Source organism: Rattus norvegicus, chromosome 10 (genome assembly GCF_021556685.1).
Source record: "Rattus norvegicus strain SHRSP/BbbUtx chromosome 10, alternate assembly SHRSP_T2T, whole genome shotgun sequence".
NCBI lineage: Eukaryota > Metazoa > Chordata > Mammalia > Rodentia > Muridae > Rattus > Rattus norvegicus.
In genome coordinates, this window is record NC_141543.1 from 95,022,174 (window position 1) to 95,041,516 (window position 19,343).

The 19,343-nt window shown below is 46.4% G+C and overlaps 1 protein-coding gene across 2 annotated transcripts in view; it reads right to left on the bottom strand.

The window, feature by feature from the left end:
* Positions 1–522: 522 nt before the first annotated feature.
* Nsf (N-ethylmaleimide sensitive factor, vesicle fusing ATPase) overlaps positions 523–19,343 on the bottom strand; it is a 128,556-nt gene continuing 109,735 nt past the window's right edge. The window contains 4 exon segments of one of the 2 annotated variants that reach the window (NM_021748.2): positions 523–2,028; positions 2,454–2,509; positions 5,283–5,396; positions 6,557–6,691. In NM_021748.2, coding sequence (NP_068516.2) covers positions 2,007–2,028; positions 2,454–2,509; positions 5,283–5,396; positions 6,557–6,691 — 327 coding nt within the window. In that variant the 3' untranslated portion in view covers positions 523–2,006. 2 annotated transcript variants of the gene reach the window in all.

Sequence of the window (19,343 nt, forward strand, 5' to 3'; positions counted from 1 at the left end):
TGTCATGGTGACTCCCAACCATAACATTATTTTTGTTGCTATTTCATAACTGTAACTTTGCTCCTGCTATGAACTGTAAAGTAAATACCTGTGTTTTCAGGTCTGAAGCCATAGGTTGAGAACTTTTTCTTACAGAGTCCTGGGACTCACTATGTAGTGTAGCAGGCTGGCCTCAAACTCAGAGATCTGCCTGCCTCTGCTTCCTGAGTGCTGGGATTAAAGGTGTGTGCCATCAGCCTAACTTATTGTATGTGCTTTGCTTGTGTGTGTGTGTGTGTCACATGAGTTACAGTTGTACACTGCCATGTGAATTCTGGGAATCAAACTAGGTCCTCTGGAGTGGTGGTAAGAACTCTTACCCATTAAGCCATCTCTCTAGCCTCCTTAATATTTTTTTAAAGAGACTTAGAAAAAAAAAAGTCTTCTATGCTGCAACAAGGAGGGGTTTCTCTTCCAGGGCCCACTTCTTCATACAGTCCCGTCAGTGACTGGTGTGCTGCTCAAAGAAAACACCGGTCTATATAACATTTCAAGTATATTTACTCTTTATTGCATTCCTTTGCTTTGCATTACACAATATAATATTTATCTTTTTCAATATAATTTTGGACAAAAACACAAGACATTAACTTCGTTGAACAAGAAACATAAATTAATCCACGTACAACTTTGTTGGGAGGAAAAAGGCAGGACTGCAGACAACAGGGACCACGGTGATGGACGGGGAACCACGGTACTAGCCACGGGAATCACAGTTTCACAACACAATCCACTCTTTCAAAGCCACAAAATAAGCCAGGGATGAAAACCCCAAACAAGGTATACGGACAGCAAGGTGAGGGGATGATTTGCCTTCTACTGTGGGGACAGTGTCAGAGTCACGCCTAGGTGCCCCTGTGGCAGCAAGTCTCCTGGGTGGCTTCTGATGGCTGTCTGTCTTTTAAGCAGCAGCGGGGAGAGTGGCATGCTCCCTAAGACTCGTCTCCAGGAATGATGATCTAATTAAGTTACTTCTAACCCACTGATTAGGCAAACCACACTGCAAAGGGCTTGGTGAGCTCCTCCTCTTTTGGAAAGAAGTGTGTTGAGTACGCTGGAATGGATATTCGAGGACCGAGGAGAGGACTAGGGGGTGGCTTGTTCTGCTGGAGAGTAGTGTTTTATTTATGTGCTTTAGACATTACAGATCACTTCAGATACAGGGCAGATAAATTATAAGTCATCAGGCAGAGGAAAGAGTATGGCACTAATAGGCCTCTAACGTCATCCCAAGGAAATGACCCACTTAGAGCTGGACGCTAATTAGAACTGAGAGGCTTGTAAATTATTTTAATTTTTCTTTCTGTTTAGGGATGTACAGATTTCCATATGTATCTTTCATAAGGTTTTAACGGCATCTACCAAGTGGTAATGATTAGCATATCTCTTACCACAGAGCAAATTAATTACACTCAGGGCATATCACAGCCACCACAGGAGTGATCTGACTTCCGATTAGAAAAGCTCTCCTGATTGCAACTTGGAAATATCTCTGAAAATGATTGAGAATAGCATCGTAGATATTCAAAATCCTGCTTCTTTAGGCAAAGATAATAACCCATTCTGTGGGACACATGGTTGTTAACACGGGGAGTGCTAAGCGAATCCCTTGGAACCTCCTCTATCTTTGCTCTTGGTCACGTGTAGAAGCCTACCTTCGGGTAGGTCAAGTGTTTTCCAAGGGTGGGCGTGGCGGGGAGCGAGGTGTGGGCAGGGTGCACAGGCGTGGCGTGCCTCCCACGTAAGCGGGAATCATCTTAGCCAGCATGGTAGGGAAGCACAGCAGTCCAGGAACATAGGACATCTCGGAAGCACGAGGCAGTTTACTGCACTAGTCATGCAGAGTGAGTGTGGAGAGGGAGGTGGACACTTCACTTAGTCCAGTGTCTTGAGTATGAGGAGTGACGATCCCAGGCCATCATCACCTTGGTCGTTTCCCTTGGTCACTGTTGTAAACAGTCCAGTTTTCAGTCAAAGTCCAGGGGACTACTGCAAAAGAAATCCCCCAACATACACACGACTGTAAGTTCTGCAAAAAGGACCCTAGTCACCACCAAGAAATCACTAGCAGCTTTGGTGTTTTCTCTACATTTCCCACCATTTGTTTGCTATTTGATGGGCGCTTTCTAAAAGAAAATGGTCACAGTTCCATGCACTTAACAGTAAATAATGGACCATCAAGTTTTCCCTGCGCTGTGACAAGGAAGCCTTGTGAAGCTCGACAAGGAGAGCAGACCAACAGAACAGCCACTTCCTTGCTCGGTCCCTCAGACCTACAACCCAGGAAGCGCTAGTGCGTGGAAACAAGGCTATGTGGGAAGGAAGCCATCAGCTGACTCAGATGCACTGCACTGTACTGATGCCCAGGGGAAGGCTTGGGACCTCGCAGATGGGCGAGCACTGCTAGTACTTACGCGCCTTCTTCTCTCATGAGGGCCAAGAATTTCCTCACACGGTACTCAGGGTCCATCTAAAAAGCATCAGAAGAAACAAATTAGACGCTCAATGATGCCTTTCCACGAAGATGTGCTTCCTCCACACCAGGGAGATGCTTGGTCACACGCTTCTAGCACCGTTAAGCGTGTCACCTCTCCCTCGCTGTTGTTTTGAAGCATAATAGAGCAGATTACGTTATTTAGAAGCCAGTGGAACTTCCCAACATGGAGAAGCCATTGGTCATTCTCAGGCACCTCAGACAAGTACTTCCCTGGGTGTGTTGGTGTACGGAAGAAAAGCACACGGGCAAGGTGTCATAGAGGGGTCCAGACATGCCTTGGTGCATTCAGGGTGCTATGAACCAGGGGAGTTCAAATGCTAAAATTCATACATCTTAGCGAAGGAAGGGGACAGAACTTGAAGAAACCAAATTGAGGTTGGGTGAGTGACCAAAATACAGTTATGACTTTCACACACTCAGTGGCTGGCTTTCTTCGTTACAGTGCCCCTTTGGAGATGCTGCCACACTAAGAGAGCAGAAAGTGCAGTTGGGCTCTGCTCTTGGTACGCCTGGCCTCTGGCTGCCCCAGAGTCACAGACTCAAGACAAGGTGGTGGGGTTTGATCCTGGTGATGGCTCAAGTCATTATTACTAATTATCTCTCCTGGCTGTCATTTTGTATCCAAAATTACTTCACTTACTTCAAAGTGTATCATATTCTTACTGGCCTGACTAGGATGTGTGGTGATCTGGAAAAGGAGCATCACAAACGCCCTTAATGACTTAGTGTGAATTTTTATTGTAAGAAACACCTCACTTTTAAAGCATGTCGTAGGGCAGAAGTCTGTTGGCGAGAGGGAACTCCCTGCCCTCTAGGAGTGGCTCCCAAGTGCTCCGCTTCAAGAAGCTGTGGGCGAGGGAGCAAACTCCCCTCAATCTTTGGAAAAGATTCTTCTCTCCGTCCCAGCAAAACATGGGACATAAGTTTCAAATGTATCAAAGTTAAGGGGTCAGACTACAAAGAACTAAGAAAAAGTGTGAACAGCTAACAAAAGAGCCATTTCCCCCCCTCTTTGGGACTAGAATTACACATGAATCAATTGTCAAAGCTTTTTCTAAGAAGTGGAACTGGCTGGAGCTCGCTGGAGTCAGTACATGCAGGTCTTCGCCCATTAACTCTATTTAATATGTGTGAGAGCGACTTACTGACTTGCCTGTAGCTATGGAATTAAAAGTCAAGAGAAAAGGAGGAAAAAAGTAACCTAGATAAATGACTTTATTCCCTCAGGTGACATCCAGTCAGAGCAGATCCTTAACTCGAGCAAGTTTTAACAAAATCGGGTACAGCGGGCAGAGCAAGCATGGCTTCCAATCTGCTGAACTGCATGCTGCTTCTCCACTCTGCTCCTGCTCCCGCTCCCGAGGCCGATCTGAAGAGAAGTCACTCAGATGCTCGGAATCCGTTTGACGTGAAGGGGTTCAAACTCCAGGCCTAAGAAGTGTCAGTTGCTCGAGATTGGGCCGAGCACCCCACTCTCACTTTCCACCTCACACACATAAGAAGTATTAACTTGATCACCGCGCTGCAGGCATCAAAGAGGAGGCAGGGGCGGGGAGGAAAACTCGCATAGTTTCTTCTATGCAATTATTTTAAAAGATTGCACTGAAACTGGAAAAAAGAAAGGGCAGAGCTGACTTCTGACAGATTTATCTTTTTGCGGGGACAGAGCCAATACACCTGTATGTGTGCCTTTACCAGGAATAAGACTGAGCAGAGCGCTAGTCTACGACCATAATTTACTGCTCATAATGGAAGACGTAGACATGGACTTAAAAACAGTTGCTGGATGCTCGGGAAACTTTTGGTTTCTGAAAAACCACAAAAATGTAATTGTAAGCTGAGTTTATCTCAGAGACTTAAGACAATTCTCTCCATATTTCTTATTTATTGGCCTAAGAGCTTCCTTCGGATGTGGAACTGGGGATCCCCACTGCTCACTTTGGGCAGGCAGGGCTCCATGGTGACGCACCTCCAAAGGTCTGGTGGGGGCTCACTCCTTCATTCATTTACTTCTCCCTTGATTGGATCGAGTGAAATTTACTGAGCTCTCTAATATGTGGTCCAGGGCCGTCAACAGCAGGTAGCAGCCCCAGGGTCTGAGCACACAGACCTTAGTCTACACAAGCATATTAAGTATATGTGTGTGTGCATGCTCAGGCACACAAAGGCAAGGCGTTCTAGAAGGAGTCGATATGAGAAAGCTCCAAAAGTAATCTCATCTGCCGGTGCCTAGCAGCAGGCTGGGAGTCAGTTGGTCTGAGATTTCTAGGGAACTGGGCACGGTGGTATGAGCCTTTAATTCTAGCACTTGGGAGGCAGAGGCAGGATGATCTCTGAGTTCGAGGCCAGCCTGGTCTGTATAGAGTTCCAGGACAGCCCAGGGCTACACAGAGAAACCCTGTCTGGAAAAACTAAAGGGAAACGCTCAGAGTCGTGTCTGATCTGCACAAGTCACCATATCTGCCCTTCCTCATCTCCCAGACCTTACCCATCACGTGCTGACACTGATGGTCAGCGGCGAGTGGGAGATCAGGGCTGGTTGGCTGACAAGTTGAAGCCCTTTCTAACTTTGAGACCTTATGGCTTTCTACATTAAGATTAAAAGTCACGCTCTGTTCTTCTCATCTGTTTCCGAGAAGAGAGAGGAGAGAACACGGGTGCTCCTGAGCCCTGGGAGAGGAAAGCAGGCCCTCTTGGTGTGCCACCGCCGGGCCATGACTCATGCAGAGAAGGGCTCTCGCCTTACCTGCAGGGACATCTCAATCAACATTAGTAACTTCTTGATTCCTATCCAGACTTTCTTCCCTTTGACTTGCTGAGCAATTGTGGTGCGTTCCTTATCTTTGAAGTTGCCCAAAAGCTATAGAAGAGATAAACAACAGTAAGACACTTTTACAGTGTGCACACCAACACTCACCCTTAAGCCAACAGCGGGAGGAGCTACCTGACTGGGATGAATTAACCCACTTAGTCCTGTGTGACCATGAAAGGCGAGGTCTTATTCTGTAGCCCAGACTAGCCTCAAACTCATGGTAATCCTGCCTCAGCCTCCCTGGTACAGAGACTACCTCATCTGGAAGAGATAAATCTTATGCTGTTTTTCTAGGAACTGCCACTAAACTGAGAGACATGTTTCCTGGGGGTGGGGGGGACAGCTCCAATCTATGATAGATACAAGTTAAACGTGGTAGCATCCCTTCCTAGGCACAATTTGGATGTGTCAAAGTGGAATGGCTTTTTCTCTTTCCCATCCCAGCAACAACAGGATGTTCAAACAGGTGACCCAGAAGCACTTCTGCTGTGGGCTCCTGTTCTGTTGGGAGCGCACAGCCACTCTGGAGTTGTGGGGCCTTTAAGTAGCCTCCCTGATTCAACCACACCAAGTAACTTACATCACCTTTTCCAACAGATTCCAAATAGTCATCTGTGTACATTAATATTCATCAGGACGCACTCAAAGACTCAGTTTTTGTAATTAAAGGCTTTATCATCTTCAAAAAAACTCAGGAATCATTTCTACATTATAAAGTTGTGAGGTTTGGGTAGCTTTCTTTACTTTCTTTTTCTCTCTCTTCCTTCCTTCCTTCCTTCCTTCCTTCCTTCCTTCCTTCCTTTCTTTTTCTTTTTTTGGTAGTCCCAAAGGCTTTAATCATTGTTCTAGTTTATTAAATGCAAAGAGATGTGCTGTAAGCCATTGTGAAGAAACAGCGATTATGCCCACGTTGTGCGGATCCCAGTGAGCCCCTGCCGCGTGCAATCTAGGAGTACTACATGCATGCTGGGAAGAGGGTGAGCGGCCCCTGCAGTGTGTGCTGCCCACACCAGGCACAGCTTTATCAGCTCTTCTTTGCATCCTCTCCTCCTTCTAGCTTCTGAGAAACACTGGAAGAGACATCCGGGGTCCCATGCTGCAGCTAAATGGCCACTAAGTGCCGCTCGCTTCAGCCGGTGACCGTTCTGAATTACCTCAGGCCTCCACTCCCTTCTGATACCCAGTCTGGAGCGGCGACTCATCTTTACCTCCAGAGCTTCCAGCAGCTGCTCTCCTGTGGCGATGTTGGGCACGTGGATGGTGGTGCTGAAGGCGTTGAGCATCTCCATTTCCTGCAGGACATCTTTGCGGCTGGTGGTCCCGATGATGAGAAGCTTGCGGCCCTGGTTATGGAGGCAGATGTGTTACAGCGCACAGAAAAACACAAAGGAGGAGACCAGAGGAGGCTTGACTCAAACGAGCGGAGTCCACGTATCTGCGTGTGGTGATAAGTAGGCAAAACACACACACACACACACACACACACACACACACACACACACACACACCACACACACAAACAGAACTCTAAACGAGACATGGATGATGTAACTCGGAAGCAGCAGCAACAATGCAGGGAGGCCTTCCCCCATCCCAGCCAACAAGGGACCAGCAGGTCTGGAACACCAAATCAAAGCCAGAGAACTGGGATGTACACTACAGTTCTACCCTGTGATGGGAAGTAGGTCTTTTGTTTGTTTTAGATGGGGTCTCTTTATGCAGCTGTGGCTGGCCTGAAACTCACAGGGATCTGTCTACCTCTGCCAGATTGGTCTTCATGATGAATTCCAGGCTAGCCAGGGCTTCATAGTGAGACCCTGTGTCTAACACCTCCCACCCCCAAACTTCAGCTTGGGCTTCCTGCACATTACATCACCGATTGACAGCAAGGCCAGGAGACCTTCTTCAATCTCAGCCACTGTGCTTGTCTACCGAGTGCCAAGAAAACAAGGACCACCTCAACATGGAGGTGGGGCTGCAGCTCACTAGGAGAGCATTTGCATAGCATGCATAGAGACTAGGGTCAAGTTCAAGTTCTAGCTTATGCACATGTGTACACCTAACCCCCACAACACACACACAAGCAGAAAGCCTCTGACACTAAGAGCTTCTTGGTTTTACAGATGAATGTGCAAAGATTCCAAGGTAGAAATTTATTTGTGACATATACAGATTAAAGGCCTATCATTATGGCTATTCAATAAATCGACTAGAAAAAAAATTAACCAAAAACAAACAAACAAACAAACAAATGCTCATCAACAGATATTTGCCAAGCTCCTGATTGACTATGGAATGACCTTGAATAAAAATAGAGAAATAAAGACTTTGCTGCATGGAAAGGAAGCACACTACACAGGGGAGGAGACTGGCAGAGGAAACGTTGTTCTCTGCAGGGAGGAACCCACAGGCCACATCTTCCTTCTTTTCTTGTCTGTCCTTATTCCTTCCTTCCTTTCTTTTTCCTTGTTGGTTTTTCGAGACAGGGTTTCTCTGTGTAGCTCTGGCTGGCCTGGAACTCACTTTGTAGACCAGGCTGGCCTTGAACTCACAGAGCTCCACCTGCCTCTTCCCAAATGCTTAGGATTAAAGGTGTGCACCACCATGCCTAGGCTATATATAGGCCAAGTCTTAGGAAATGGGTAAGCTGGTTTGGAAGATGGGTAGGGCTCTAAGTCAGAGGGAGCATAAGTCCAAAGGCAAAAATAAAAGCTGGCTACCAAGGTAATCTCAATCTCTCTCTCTCTGTCTCTGTCTCTCTCTCTCTCTCACAATCTCTACTATAACAGAAAGGCTTTTATACTAAAAAAACCTTTATACTAAAAAAACCAAACAAAAAAAACCCCAAATGATAATTCAATTCTTTTTTTTTAAGATTTTTATTTATTTACTTCACACACACACACACACACACATACACACACACACACACACACACACACACACACACACTGTAGCTGTCTTCAGACACACCAGAAGAGGGCATCAGATCCCATTACAGGTGGTTGTGAGCCACCATGTGGTTGCTGGGAATTGAACTCAGGACCTCTGGAAGAGCAGTCAGTGCTCTTAACCGCTGAGCCAGCTCTCCAGCCCAATAATTCAATTCTGATGCTAACTTTGGAACATGGTCCCTAGAGCTAACAGATACCAATGCTGGGGCAGTTTTTACTACAATCATTACTGTTTTGACAGTGTCTGGCTATGTGCCAAGGCTGGCCTTCATCCTTGAGCTTGGTCTTGGTCCTCTGGGTCATTACGACTTAGCAAAGTTAGTCGCTTCTCCTCCCCTTGGGTTCTGGGCATCCTCATCTCTCTCTTCTCAGAAGGAAACAGTGGCCCCTCTAGATGAGCAGCTCTGCAGAAGCTCCTTGATCACTGCAGAAAGCTGGACTTTTTTCCTTCCGACACTATGCTCAAGGACCTTTCTCCTGCAGCGACTTCGATGTCTTCAGGTGTTGAAAGATTGGGAAGTGTGGGGTAACTTATAATGGAGACGCTCATTTATGTTCTGCCTTCTTGTTTAACAAGACTGCAAACACTGTGGAGAGAGGTCATGACCCAGGCCAGCTCAGGCCTTGACTTGTAAAGCATCATCTTTAAGAAAACACTGAAAAAACATTACCAAATAATTAAACCGTGCTGGGTTGTTTTATGTATTAATTAGTGGTAAATGTGCAACTGGAAGCGTTCTTATGGAAAAACAGTTGTGGATGTACTAATGGGATGTACTAAGGGACCACACTGGGGCACATTTGGAGGACAGGAACCGAGAGCGGTGTGTGCAATGGGGGTGCGGCTTTGGAAGGGGCAGGTGCCACCCGGAGGGGAACTCTATCTTGCTGATGTGTGGCTACTGGTTTAAAGTCCACAGTGCCCAAACATGGAAGAAAGAGAGAGAGAGGCGACAATACGTGTTTAGGGGGCAGGGAGTTGCTCCCTCAGCATATTCTCCTGAGATTTGCTGGTCCCGATGAGACACAGAGGAGGCTGAAATAAGATGACTATTTGCCAACCGGATTAGGATGAACATTGTTCCAAGGTTAAATAAGTATTAGTTAACCAAGTCTTAGCGCTCTAAGGAGCAACTCAGGTGAAAACATTACCATGAGAAAGGCAGGGCTCGGTCAGGTGCTGATCCTTCTGAGACCCGTTCCTTTTACAGCATGAAGAATGGGCCAAGCACCAAGCATCATCTAAGCCTTTTGCCACACAAAGGGCTAACCAGATAATCCACACCCTTTCAGAGTTCTGCCATTGATTGGCCCCAATCAACTGATTTGTAACAAAAGTTCATGCGGAATAAAGCTTTTTTTTTTTCTTTTCCTAAATAAAAAAATGCCACTAATATAGTATCTGCACTGGAATGGAGGGGCTGGCTTCACCCCCAACAACAGCGGGCCAGCTATGCGGGAGAGAAAGGCCTTCTTTCTCACCATTCACTGCGGCAAATGGAACGCACCCTCGGTAAGAAGAATTAACCCGGGACAATCGGAAACCCTGGGATGGATTAAGAAGTGAGTTTGAAAGCGAGGTTCAAAACGGCCATGTGCGATGTGCCTTACCCTCAGCTTGCTGACGATTACCGTCTGACATTTTTGTAAAGGACTGAAAAGAGGAGTCGGAATGTTGAATACTAGGAATTCTGTAAACCCAGTGAGTAAAAGATGAAATTAACGCTTGCTAATTGGAATATGGTTATCTTTTTTAGGTACATGGACGGTGAAATTTAGTTTGCACGTTCAGAGGATTTCAATTTAGTTGGGAAACTGGCTGGTCAACACCCGGGGGCCACTGCCAGGCCACAGACCAGCAAACAAACATCAAGTGGCAATGGCTGTGGAGACCTTGAAGCACATGGAGCGTCTCCGATTGGGCTGAGCTGCAAGGCCAGTGACAGGAAGCACCGCGGCAGGACAGGTTGCTAATGCCACCAACCTCCATGCGGTTGGTGGAAACAGCTCTACCACCATGCTGGGTCAATCTGGGGAGACGAGGGCGGCCAACAAAAGGCTCAGAATGCTAACAGAAGGAAGGAGAATTAATATGAAAAGCATCAGGAGAAACCAAATGCAGGTCTTAAGGAGAAAGGACTGTGGCCGAGAGAAAGAATCCTGTCATGTGCCCAAAAGATACTCTCCTCTTGTGACCTGGGACAAACAAGTCACAGGGATGCCATGACAGTTCTGGGTAAACCTCCCCAAGAAGGGTCCTGCACCCATTTAGCCCATAGCTACACATAATGGGGTGCTTCTTAAGCCAGCCTGCGTGGGGTCAGGGGAGGGGAGCAGTGGAGTTCTCCTGAAGGCTGGGGAGCTTGTGCAGGAGAAAAGGGACACATTCCATCATTCACAGCTGTGTGGCCCACATGGGGGTAGATTACCTCAGTGCCAGATTCCTCAACCAAAAAAACGGGATTAGAAAAAAAAAATTCCTACCTACATTGAGACAGAGCACAAGATAAAGAATACTGGAGAAGGGGCTGGAGAGATGGCTCAGTGGTTAAGAGCACTGACTGTTCTTCCAGAGGTCCTGAGTTCAATTCCCAGCAACCACATGGTGGCTCACAACCATCTGTAAAGAGATCTGATGCCCTCTTCTGGTGTGTCTGAAGACAGTGACAGTGTACTCACATATAATAAATGAATAAATCTTAAAAAAAAAAAAAGAATACTGGAGAAGGCTCTCCAACATCACTGTCACAACAGGCAGGAAGGAGAGGAAGCAAGAGCATGCACGGGTGCTTCTAAGGGGAGCAATGGAAGGTCAGGGTTCGAGTCAGTCATCAAGCAAGTGAGGAGTAGGACACAAGGTTCTTTCCCAACACCCGGGACCCCTGCAGTGACTTGGGACAAGCAGGTTTCCAAGGCACCAGGCTTGCTTTGCAGAGAGGTAGGACAGGGTCCCAGTATTCAGCCCAGGTCATAATGAGGCTCAGGCCACACGCCCTCTTGGGAAGGGCTACTGCAGTGGGGTCTCAGTGAGGAAGAGAACTCAGTTCAGGACAGAGGCCAGCCGGAAGCTTTCCCTACAGAGGGTGGTTTTGCCTTTTATTTTTTCTGGTTTCCTTCTTGGGAAGGGTATGATTCTCGTTTTTTAGTTAGCTCATTTATTTGCTACTGAGACCTTAAGAACAATTCTGCTTGCCCTATGGCTTCCTTCACTGCCCCACCTTATTCATCCAGGGACTCCAGCTGTCAGCTCTACTCTTGTCTCATGTGCCCAGACTCTGACAGCATTGGGTCAGCTCCCTGGCACATGCAGGTGCACACACAGTGCATTCCCCTCTCCCTATCAGCACAGCTCTCTCCCTCTCAAGGGCTTGCTTGAATGTCAGCTTTTCCACAGCTGACTCAAGCCCCATGCCCACTATGCTTCCTCTCCCGTGTTCCTTTGTCCTTCTATCAGATCACCCTTATGTATCTACTTAACTCATCCCCTGTATTTGCTCACTACTGCAGGGCTCCCAAGTCTTTTGTGAGGCAGCCTGAGGTGTTTGGTGTTACTGAACTACACAGGGCTAACACACACGGGGCCTTGTGCAGGGGGCAGCTAATAATAAATATACGTTGAATGAACGAATGATGCTCCCAGTTCAGGTTTCAAGGTTTCGACACATCTGTCTGTCACAGCCATCTTTCTTCTGACCCTGGAGAAATGTACAGCAACTGTTCAACACAGCCCTGAGCCCTAGGTGTTGAATGCTATGGTCTACTAAGTTATAATGAAAGCACTCTAGAATGGATGACCCTTTATTTACGCTACAATTTAAGTTGATGCCAAGGCTGTCATAACTTTCTTTCTAGCTATCAGCCCTTAGGTATTGACTGCATGCTACAGGCTTCTCTGGCAAAGGAAAGGGGTTTATGGGAAGCTAGGAACCCAAGTTGGTGAGACAAGAAGTATTATTGCCACGTGCGACTCCTGGTTTGTCATAAAGCAAGTGGAAAGACTAAGTACCTTAAAGATCAGCCAGCAGGCTGTGGCTCAGTGAGAGTGTGCACACTTTGAATGAACAAACACACCAGGAGTCAGGGCACCAGCAGTGATGGCCGCTCAGGCCTCTCCAAGTCCAGCCTGCATTTGGGATCACGGCTCAAATATCTGTAGCTGCCATGGCTCCTTTTCTTTTAACACACACACACACACACACACACACTCTCTCTCTCTCTCTCTCTCTCTCTCTCTCTCTCTCTCTCTCTCTCTTTTTCTTTTCCTTCAGTTAAATGCCAAAGTTGAATACCAAAGGAAGGATGTTTCGAATAAATCATGCTGTAACTAGGCAGACAACTACACTTAAATTCTCCATTAGACTTTACCCTGCAGCAAATTCTTTGCCTAGCCCTTTGTAGCCGGCCTGGTGCTGTAAGCAGGGAAGAGGACACAAGGAGAGCACTCATGGCTGATGGACTAGGAACCGGAGCCTGTGCACGAGAGGGTCTCAAACGGGTAGAGTTACTACTCCGTGATACTGAAGAATCTGTGGAAGCAATCCACGAGGAAGGCCCGGCCCACTCACTCCATCACTTGAGGAAACTTCCTGTCTTCTTTCTCTTCTCCATTCAGTAGCTGAGGAACCTGGGGGCGGGGGAGGAGTGATGTGGCTGGGCTCTTATCTCCAGAAAGGGGCTGACCAGGGGGCTAATTTCCCTTAACCTTACAGGGCAGGCCCGTTGTTGACTGATCATTTATTTGTTTTTGTGACTGGGAATTAAACCTGGGGCCTCATGGTTAGGAGTGCCACCATGAGCGATTTTTAAAAATTAATTAATTAATTAAAATTAAGTTAACTAATTAATTTTTAAGGCAGGGTTTCTCTGCGTAGCCCTGAAACTTGCTGTGTAGACTAGGCTGGGACTCAGAGCTCCTCTGGCCTCTGTCTCCCCAGTGCTGAGATTGAAGGTGTGCAGCATCACACCTGGCACCAGGTGTGACTTTAAACCTGGGTCTAAAATAGCTGTCCTACTAATTACAAGTTTGGGAGATGACAGATCTGCTAGAGATGATGACCTCTGACCTCCCAGGAGAAAAGGATACATAACTCAAGACAATAAAGTTGTGCTGACCATGCCACACTGGTCGTGATGCCCAAACCAACGGTCTCTGCAAATACTTCCTCCTGAGGTTGCCTAGCCAGTCGTCCTCCACCCAGGCACCCAGCTCAGCTTTCTGCTCGGTATTTGTAAGTCCCCCCCCCCCATCCTGAACACGTCTCTTCTTTCTAACCTTATTTCCACCTCTGTGGGGTTCACTCAGTTGTTGGGAGTTTCGTGCCAGTGTGCAGCTGAACCATGTTGGTATTTCAGAACCTTTCTTCCCCCATACTCTGACCTCGTTTAACCACAGAACACTAGTTAGTGTATCCGGTAATTACACCTCACCTATGAGGAGACAACCTGCTAAACAATTTCAACTCCCCAGAACTCAAGACAAGAACTAAGAAAGAAGAAAAGAGTGTCAAGAACTGAACGTGAGTGTACTTCGGTCAGCCTTACAACTTACCCGGTAGGCATAGTAGATGGAGCCCCTAAGGCTCTGAGGGACCCACAAAAACATTTTCCTTTCTTTTACAATTAAAAGTGGCAGGTTCTTAGGCTGAAGGTATTTATTTTAAACTATGGTAGCATATCCATCTTTATAGCAATAAAGAAGTATGACTATATATTTACCCGGCATTTATCCACGGACACAGCTTCCCTTGCCCCTAGTCACTGTGTTCTGCCAACACCAGAGCCTCATGACTCTTGCTGTAAGATGCTCCTGAGCTCTGGTGGCTGTCCTTAGTTTTTTCAGACAGAAGCATCAAACTAGTGAGGGACCCTTCAGAGACTGGCAAATGACCTCACTGGAGACCTGTAGGTAGTAGCCATTAGCAATGTCACCAAGGAACTAGACACCAAACCTTTAACACACAGGAGGGCATGTGGGTCTCCCTAGTGACAGCCACGTGTAGTCTGTATATGGCAACATGCCTCGCTGAGCACGTGGGTGTTGATGCCAGTTCTTATTATCATCGGTGTCATCCATGGTGTTTAGCATGTTTTAGTGTATCGGACACCAAAGATACACACAGCAAACATTTCCTCTTAAAATCTTTTTTTAAAAGCCTCAAAGTATAACTTGGTTTTTGTTTATCAAGACAGAGTTTCCTCTCTGTGACAGCCCTGGCTGTCCTAGAACTTACTTTGTAGACCAGGCTGGTCTCGAATTCACAGAGATCTGCCTGTTTCTGCCCTGTGAGTGCTGGGATCAAAGGTGTATGCCATTGCCACCCAGCAAGTATAACATTTGATAAGTAAGAATACACTTTGGGTGCTGGAGAGATAATGGCTCCCTTGTTAACAGCACTAGCTGCCCTTAGAGAGGACTCCCGTTCAACTCCCAGCACCCACAGCTATCTGTAATCCAGTTCCAGGGGATCCATTGCTCTCTTCTGGACTCTGAGGGCACCAGAAATACATGAAAACAAAAGGCCCGGGGTTGGGGATTTAGCTCAGTGGTTTAGCCCTGGGTTCGGTCCCCAGCTCCAAAAAAAAAAAAAAAAAAAAAAAAAACCACGCCCACACACAGGAAAAAAATAGCTTGGGTCAAAAAAAATGAAGCCGTTGCTTTCTTATGAACTCAGTTCTTGTCCCCAGTAAAACTGAATCGGTCACTTGAAATCTAAGATGGTTTACTGTATTCAAAACATATCCTCACATTCCCACAAATCTTGTATCAAAGGCTACAACACCCAGCTAAACTTGGGCACAGGCATGTCCATGCCACTGAATAGTGTGTTTGTGTGGTGGGGCACAGCCTCTGTGTGAACCAGAAAACCAGCAACAGGGACAGCAGCAGCAAACTCCTGAGTACAGAGACTGGAAAAGACAACCAGCTGGGTCTGGGCAAATCCAGCCACACCTGCCCCTGCTCCAGGCTAGCACCCTGTGTGAGGAAACAAGCACCTTCATCTTCCCCAGACTTGGGGCAGCCACAGAATCCCCCAGGATAAACATGTGTGTCCCATATCCAGGGTCCAGGGGCACTGAGAACTTGTTTGCTATCTTAAAAAAAAAAAAATCAGATTGAAGGAAGCACCTTGGCAGCCACCCCGAGGGCAGCCTCAGCCCCGTGCCAGGCTAGATAGATAGTGGGCACACTTGCATCACACCGGTTTACACCACACAGCAAACCCCACAACTGAGCAGGGTATCATATGCACCCTCTCTTTCTATACTGTAGACTAAATCGTAATTACCTGTGTATTCTAACAAAGTGGGTATTCCTTACGGTAGTATTCCAACCTCGCATGTCTAAAGAGAAATTGCAGATGGGAAAAAAACAACCTTTCCACCAGCCGTTCATGAGGCTCAATCGTCACTTATCTTGGTCACCTTTTGCTATGTGGGTGTCAACCATCGTCAGTCAGTCAGATTGGAAGCAGAGCACTGAAGGAAGCCAAGGTCAGCTATGAGAGTTGAGGGCCCTCCCACCACTACACCGAACCTTACAGACACTGCATCATTCATCTGAAAGGAAAGCAAGGCCAGGAATACACATCCCGCATGCTCCAACGGGCCAGACACAACTGCTGTTTAAGGCCATCACGAGCTACGAAAGGTCTTATCTCAACAAAGTAAACAAGATAAAACAAAACAAAGAAGTATGCTGCTGGCTAAAAGTGAAAACAGCTATATATAAACTTTAAAGATAGGTCTTGCTATGTAGCCCAGGCTGGCCTTAAACTTCCTCTACTGCCCAAGAGTGTGCCATCATGCATAAAAGCCTCTCATTTTCGTGTGTGTGTGTGTGTGTGTGTGTGTGTGTGTGTGTGTGTGTGTGTGTGTGTCTGTCTGTCTGTCTGTCTGTCTGTCTGTGTGCGTGTGTCAGGTATATGGCAGCCTGAATCACACCCAGTGAGGACTCTTTGTCCTCCCCAGTGTGACCAGGAGAGCTGTCACAGTGTGTGGTTTACAACCACTGTGACGTAAAACCTCAAGTTCCAGTTCTATTACATTCCAATAAATACCAGGAATCCTGACAGACTGCCCTAGCCCTTTTGTAAGTATAGTCGGCTCTTACCCAATGGCTGTTCAGCACACACTGCATGGCATGAAGCCCTAGGGGTGCTTGGAGATCTGTGTCCTCGTTTTAGGCACAGGGACATATGACAGAAAATGATTTGCCATTCAACTGTGTTGGGAGCTGGGAGAAAGGTGACAGCCTCCAGGGGCCTCAAGGAAAGGCAACAGGTAGGTCAAAGCAAGTGCAGCCAGCTCGGCACCCTGCCAACCTAACCCCCACCCGCCTTATGGAGCTCCAAAATTCTTGTCTCTATCTCAGTCTTTTATAACAGAATCTCTAATACCCAGACAGGTGCATCTGTCTTGGGACTTGGCCTACAAATCTCACTGAGTATGATGGAGGCTAGACGCCTGCCTGCCTGCGTATTTCCCTTCCTAGTCTGCCCAGGAGGGGATGCAAGCTGGAACTCTGAGCTTACTCTCCGTGGACATTTCCTCTGCATAGTAGGCGTATTCCCAGCTGTCTATCTCACCAGATGAAAAGGTCCAGAGGACACGTAAAGATAATTCTTTGCTTTAGTGTCTTATGGTTACAATTCACACATTTATAAAGGCCTTCTCTACGTAATATCTTAGTTGACCCTCAACAGGACAGGAAAAGAAGATGGTTTCTTTCTACTTTCATAGATAAAGAAATATGCACAGGGAAACTACGATGCTGGTTTAAGGCAATAATGCCAGAAGGTGTCAAGGAGCCAAGACTAGAATTCAGGGTTTATGATCCTAACCCAACACAAAGAGTGAGTCCTACAGGGAATGTGCTCCTAGGAGGTGAACAGCTCCAGTGAACGTTAGGTACCGTGCACAACTCCAGAGCTGGTGCCATGGTGGAGCCACTTATCTAGGTTGAGAGAGATCAAGGATAAGTCTGGCTGTGAGGCAAATTTTTCATTAACATTTCTCTGCTAATAAAAATTTGGATATACTAAGATATTGGAATAGGTTTATACCACAAACATATGCATGTGAACACTCACACACATAAACATGCTCTCACACACACATGTGCACCCTAATACTGGTTTTGGTATTAATTAATGCCTACCACAGACGTATTTTCCCAAAAACAGTACAAACAAAACAAAACAAAACAAAACAAAAAAAACCCAAAAACCCTTTTAGATATTTGCTCCACAGATATTTATAACAATATTTTATAAAAGGGTTCATCAAACGTTTTGCTATTTTTGAGACATTTGAAACATGTATACTTATATATTTTACTCAATTTACATGTAGCTTTCTAAGAAAACCTACTGTCCTAAGAGAAGTGCACATAAGGTAGTTTTATAAAACATAATAGCTATCTAATATCATTGACTGAACGAATGGAAAAATTCAGCCACTCACAACTCAAAAAAAAGTCCACTGTAGAAGTCATCCTGTCAAGTGGTTACAATGAATGTGTCTGGCAAAATGACTACACCTCTTTCCTGGAGTGGTTATACATCTTACTGAGTCATGCTGTAGTCATTGGCCAGAGTTAATTTTAAGCGGATAGATAGGTTCTCATGTTTAGGCCTGTAGGGTTGAGTCTTCCATGATCTGTTTATTCACTAAAGCGACTCAGGGCCAGAAAAGTCGCCTGGTATTAGCAAGACCTTCCCAATATCACAGCTATGGTGAGACTGTACTGAAATGTCCCGTGAGAACCACATACACACGGCCTGTGGACTGCTGCTGTTAAAATCCACAAGAAACACAGCTACCGAGCCGGAGAGCTATAGTTTTTGTTTTCTTTTATAAAAGATATTTTATTGAACGCTCTTCTAAAGACTTACTATAGATCACTGCCTGCCTAGCTATAGTTTTTTTCACTGGCCCAGTTACGCCTGACAGTAACAACACATGCTTTTTCTGAGATAGGAACTCGTGTAGCCCAGGCTGACCCTGAACAGTCTATATAGCTGAGGATAACCTTGAACTTGTCTGGTCCTCTTGCTTCTACCTCCCAAGGGTTAGGATTATAAATGTGTGTACACCCCACCACATCTAGCTTTCTTTCTTCTTCCTGAGACAAGGTTTCATGATGTAGCCCAGGCTGGCCTTCAACTCACAATTCTTCTGCCTGTTTCCTTGAAGTTAGGATTCAAAGAGTGTCCTGCTTCCTGTCCTTTAAAACAACAACAACAACAACAGCAGCAGCAGCAGCAACAGTGGCGCGTTCCTAGGCGTCGGAGCAATAGAATTCTTGTAATTAGATTCGGTTTAAACTTCTAACTATTAGGTCTGAGAGTTACGTCAGTGATATTGCTAACGATTTGGGTGTTCTTTTTTTCATAGCTTATCGCTTCCAAAGATTATACTATGTGAATTGATGTCTTGATGCCCATCAGCTGAGGAGAAGGCACAGGGTACCTGGTGAACGGGCTCTTGGCCAGCTTTTGAGTGTCCTTGGCAACCTATCCTCATGTATGATCAGGTGCCATTTTTGTATGCCATAATAAAGGAAGACTGCAGGCGCCAAGGAAAGACTGCTTCTCCAGGCACTGCAGGGCTCTTCCATCTATTCTACTCTACTCTGTTCTACTCTGATGGGACTTCCAGCAGGACTGCAAACAGTGTCAGGAACACCCAGAATTAAGAAGCCAATTAATGATTCAAACGCCTTGGACTTGTTGAGGAAACGGGAAATCATGTTGTTTTACGGCCTGAAGAGCTCCCTCTTGGGTACTCGTCTTCTCAGTGATAAAGCTATTGTTTTAAGTGTTGTATCAGAGACCCAAGAGGAAACATTAAAGCCCTGGGGGCTGCTGGTGCGGGCAGTTCACCTGGCCTTCCCTCTTTACTGGAGCTCTTCCCTGACGTGCAGACCCCTGCTTTCTCCTTCCCATCTGGAAAAGCACATCCCCCTCAACTTCCATAAATCTGCAAACCTTGAAAAGAGCCCCAGTGTCGTGGAGTAAAAGCGCCAGCCTTAGGATCTCAC